Below are 5000 nucleotides of genomic sequence, written 5' to 3'. Positions count from 1 at the left end.
ATAGGTATACATGATATGTGGATGGATTTATAGGAATATTAAGAATGTTCTGCAAGTCCTTTTTTTTTTTAAATAACACATTGCCAATAAAATAGTTTTGTGTTAAATCAGAAGTTTCGCGTCATGGTGTTTGGATTTACATTCCTCTGAAGATTGTGAACAGTAGCTCACAGTTTCAGGCGTTTTCTTATCTACAAGCAAATACAATGTTAATCTTCGCCTTAGTCCTCGCCGTTACAAAATGAAAATATGAATAGCTTCTGATCGATGGTTTGATGGAGTTTGTTTTCCCTCATCAAGGTTCAACGAAACAACAATTTTGGATTTTTCGAAAGTTGTGAGAAAAAAAGACAGTGTTTGAAGAATAAAGATGTTTACATATTTTGCAAGTGACACAATCGAAGAGAGACAATGAGCATCAGAAAGAAAGCATATTACATCAAAACTCCGATCATCCTTTGATCTGGCAACTCCAGTAAGACGCAAACGTAATAACATGCTTTACCATGCAGAACCAAGACTGCCGTGTCGATTTCTGATCTCCGCGACTTTCGAAGATGCACCGCTGTGGAGGAGTCTGCAGTATGTCCACGACAATAGTCAACCTTATCCTCGAGGCTCAAGTCAATCTTAGTTGTCTCTCAGATGCTATCCTCACTAGTAGCGTGCATAATTACGATAAAATCATTGAAAGTATGAATAAAAAATTAATAGACAATATGATGTGTGGAATATGTTAGTTGCTGTCTTTCTCCTGTACTATATTGACTTTTGAAACTAGAGAAATTAAATGAATTGAATTAATGTTTCCATCGACGATGCCGTATTATAGCATAACTATTCCTTCACATTTTCAAATATTCCACATCTAAATTCTTGTCTCATAAATACCCCATTTTTCATCTTGCGAACATGTCATTTACATAAACAGACTAGCCTATCTGTTCACTCACTGGGAGCTGGGAAAATCTACGTGACCGGCGGGACAGAATCCAGAAAAAGCTGTATGCCAAGTTCCTTTAGGGTTTTGTGCGAGGCCTACCCTTCCCTGCTCGAGGGGTCTTAAAACGGCTTCCACCTCTACAGTAAGGCAACACTCGCGAGGGAAATCATTTGTATTTCAAGAGTCTTCTCCGCCGCGAACTGCTGGTCGTGGGTTTAAAAGAATTATACTTAAAGTGTAGCATCATATTCGAAGAAGCTAAGGCTTACGTGTTTGTCATATTTCTTTTGATGCCAGGTTTCCCTAGATTTCACTTTATTATGTCTTCTAATACCCGCATGTCCTTATTTATCATGTATTTTTACGCATACATTTGTTGAAGGACATATCGCTGTGGATAATTCAAATCTGATCTGTAGGGGCAGCGAGTGTGGAAAACTAGTGACTCGAGGCGTAGAGCGATTGGTAGCTTGCATGCCAGCTAATACCTGCATCACCACCACAGGACAAGTCTATTATACACATTCAAGGTGTGGTATATAACATGGTCATTTAAAGAAATCTAATGGAAAATCTTTACATCCTAATAAATTGTCATGGTTAAGAGATACAAGCTTCCTATCCCTAGTAAATATAAAAGCATTTAACTATTAGTTAGGGTGATATATTAATGACAGCAATGCAAATTTTACCTGCCCACGAAAAAGGGACGCGACTTGGAGCCTGACTGAACTGTGCGTCAACTGAAGACCGACCTGAAAACTTGGAGACTAGCCTACTGGCGGCTATGGGGTCAGGTGGGTATCGTGCATATAAAATATATATATATATATATTTTATATAATATATATAATTTTATATATTTTATATATATATATACATATATAATATATATATATATATATATATAATAATATATATATATGTGTGTGTGTGTGTGTGTGTGGGGTGTGTGTGTGTGTGTGTGTGTGTGTGGGGTGTGTGTGTGTGTGTGTGTGTGTGTGTGTATATATATATATATATATATATTTTATATATATATTATATATATAAAATTATATATGTATATGTATATATAAAATATATATATATATATATATATATATATAATATATATTTTATACATGCGTGTGTGTCTTTGTGTGTGTGTGTGTGATGTGTTGTGTATGTTTATGTGTGTGTGTGTGGGGGTGTTGTGTGTGTGTGTGGTGTGTGTGTGTATGTGTGTGTATGTGTGTGTGTATGTGTGTGTGTGCGTGCGTGTGTGTGTGCTAATATAAGTCTCCAAAACGCTTTATTTTTTTTTAAAAATATTTAATAGTACACATCAGAATTTTATAGCCGTCCTGGGACGCTTCCTGCCATGTCCCAAGCCTCAAGGGATGATTATTATTCGCCTTAATGTTCAGTTATACCATCAAGAGAATTTCAAAACTCATTTCAGGGATGGGTTTCCCAGCTCTATAACCAGCTTTCAAGAGGCACTTACTTATTCTTTCCCAAAACATTTAGTTATAACCATCAAAGATTTTTTTCGTAAACTTGTTCAGGTACACTTCCTACCGTGTTTTCCCCTTGCTGCGCGGTGTTTCCGGGAAGTGAAAAGAAGTTCTGTCGCCACCCACCGCCTCGACGGGCCCCTTCCCCCCGACGTGGACCTGCTCCTTGCCCGTGACACGTACCCTTGCTGTGGGGCCCTGCCCTCAAGTCTCCCTCTGCCCGTGAGGAATGTACGTGCGAAAGGACCCCGTCTCGTGGTTTTCTTATTGTCATATCTTATTTTATTTTATTTTATTCTATTTACTTCTGATTCTCTTTGGTCATTTTTGTGTTTGGATTCCGTTACGGTATAAGTGAAGGATCCTCTCTGAGTCTTTGTTTACGATTTTCTTTTCGTTATCCAGGTTGCCTCACGTCTGACCACACAGTGCAACTCAGCCAGGGCGAGAGTGACATATGGGGTCCTATTCTCTTATCTATGACAACCCCAAATTCCGTCCTGTGTCATCGACCCCTATCAACCACCCTGAATCCAGGTGAAGCATCTTGTTACTATTAGATAACATTTATATATAATATATATATATATATATATATATATATATATATAATATTATATATATATATATACATTTTTGTGATTAGATCTGGGGTTTTCGGGTTTTCTTTGATTATATTTTGGCTGATGTGTTTGTGTGACTGAAGGATTATGATAGTTCTTGGGTGTGTTTCAGAAGTGTTTTGGACAGGGGTACCTTGTGCCATCTAACAAGGTAGGAGCTTCCGTTGAAAACTGTGGCTTCTGCATTGGTTTAATTGTCGTTAATCCCTTCAATCCGTGAGCCGGGCATTGTGATTCACGTGTGTGACGAAGCGCGAGGACTCGCCAGGACTTACGTGTCCGCGGGATCTGCTGATACACCACATCGGGTACTTCGCCGATGTCACTGCTGGTAAGACGCCAGGACGCCCTCATGTCACTCCACTGCCACAGTCGCTACCCTTCTTGTTTGTCGAATCTCTTATTCTGTAACTTTCAAGAAGATCCATGAGCACGCACGTATTCTGAATTACAGTATCTTGGATAGTTTCTCAGTAATGGTAATGAAAAGACGATGATGATGTGATGATGATGGTGAGATCATGAGATAATTACTGAACTTTCTTCCTCTAAGGTCAGCGTCTAGAGGATGTAGACATCTCGGTCCACTGTGACGTCAGCATTTTCGAGTGGCTGCTGCGGTGGGTCAAGCGAGGTCAGACAGAAGACCATGTTTCTCCGACTCTTGGTGAGTAAATTACATCGCAGAAATAATACCAATAGTTACTGTTACTTCTAACATGAATAGGTATACATGATATGTGGATGGATTTATAGGAATATTAAGAATGTTCTGCAAGTCCTTTTTTTTTTTAAATAACACATTGCCAATAAAATAGTTTTGTGTTAAATCTGAAGTTTCGCGTCATGGTGTTTGGATTTACATTCCTCTGAAGATTGTGAACAGTAGCTCACAGTTTCAGGCGTTTTCTTATCTACAAGCAAATACAATGTTAATCTTCGCCTTAGTCCTCGCCGTTACAAAATGAAAATATGAATAGCTTCTGATCGATGGTTTGATGGAGTTTGTTTTCCCTCATCAAGGTTCAACGAAACAACAATTTTGGATTTTTCGAAAGTTGTGAGAAAAAAAGACAGTGTTTGAAGAATAAAGATGTTTACATATTTTGCAAGTGACACAATCGAAGAGAGACAATGAGCATCAGGAGAAAGAAAGGCATATTACATCAAAACGCCGAATCATCTCTTTGATCTGGCAACTACCAGTAAGAACGCAAACGTAAATAACATGCTTTACCATGCAGAACCCAAGACTGCCGTGTCGATTCTGATCTCCGCCGACTTTCTGAAGATGGCACCGCTGGTGGAGGAGGTCCTGCAGTATGTCCACGACAATATCAACCTTATCCTCGAGGCTCAAGTCAATCTTAGTTGTCTCTCAGATGCTATCCTCACTAGGTAGCGTGCATAATTACGATAAAAATCATTGAAAGTATGAATAAAAAAATAATAGACAATATGATGTGTGGAATATGTTAGTTGTTGTCTTTCCCCTGTACTATATTGACTTTTGAAACTAGAGAAATTAAATGAATTTGAATTAATGTTTCCATTCGACGATGCCGTATTATATCATAACTATTCCTTCACATTTTCAAATATTACCACATCTAAAATCTTTGTCTCAATAAATACACATTTTTCATCTTGCGAACATGTCATTTACATAAACAGACTAGCCTATCTGTTCACTCACTGGGAGCTGGAAAGTCTACGTGACCGGCGGGACAGAATCCAGAATAAGCTGTATGCCAAGTTCCTTCAGGGTTTGTGCGAGGCCTACCCTTCTCCTGCTCGAGGGATCTTTAAAACGGCTTCCACGCTCTACAGGTAAGGCAAACACTCGCGAGGGAAATCATTTGTATTTCAAGAGTCTTCTCCGCCGCGAACTGCTGGTCGTGGTTAAGAGAATTATACTTAAAGTGTAGCATCATA

General features: G+C 38.7%; 1 protein-coding gene across 1 annotated transcript in view; it reads left to right on the top strand.

Annotated features, from left to right (window-relative positions):
• Positions 1-5000, top strand: part of LOC119577519 — a 15625-nt gene that overhangs the window by 7391 nt on the left and 3234 nt on the right. The window contains exons 7-14 of the mRNA XM_037925115.1: positions 477-582; positions 1363-1473; positions 2265-2650; positions 2848-2979; positions 3334-3396; positions 3619-3732; positions 4310-4463; positions 4740-4895. Coding sequence (XP_037781043.1) covers positions 477-582; positions 1363-1473; positions 2265-2650; positions 2848-2979; positions 3334-3396; positions 3619-3732; positions 4310-4463; positions 4740-4895 — 1222 coding nt within the window. The remainder of the gene's footprint in view (positions 1-476; positions 583-1362; positions 1474-2264; positions 2651-2847; positions 2980-3333; positions 3397-3618; positions 3733-4309; positions 4464-4739; positions 4896-5000) is intronic.

Source organism: Penaeus monodon, chromosome 10, assembly GCF_015228065.2.
Source record: "Penaeus monodon isolate SGIC_2016 chromosome 10, NSTDA_Pmon_1, whole genome shotgun sequence".
Classification (NCBI taxonomy): Eukaryota; Metazoa; Arthropoda; class Malacostraca; order Decapoda; family Penaeidae; genus Penaeus; species Penaeus monodon.
The sequence above is the reverse complement of the archived record's forward strand: the minus strand, read 5'-3'. Positions and strand labels throughout refer to the sequence as shown.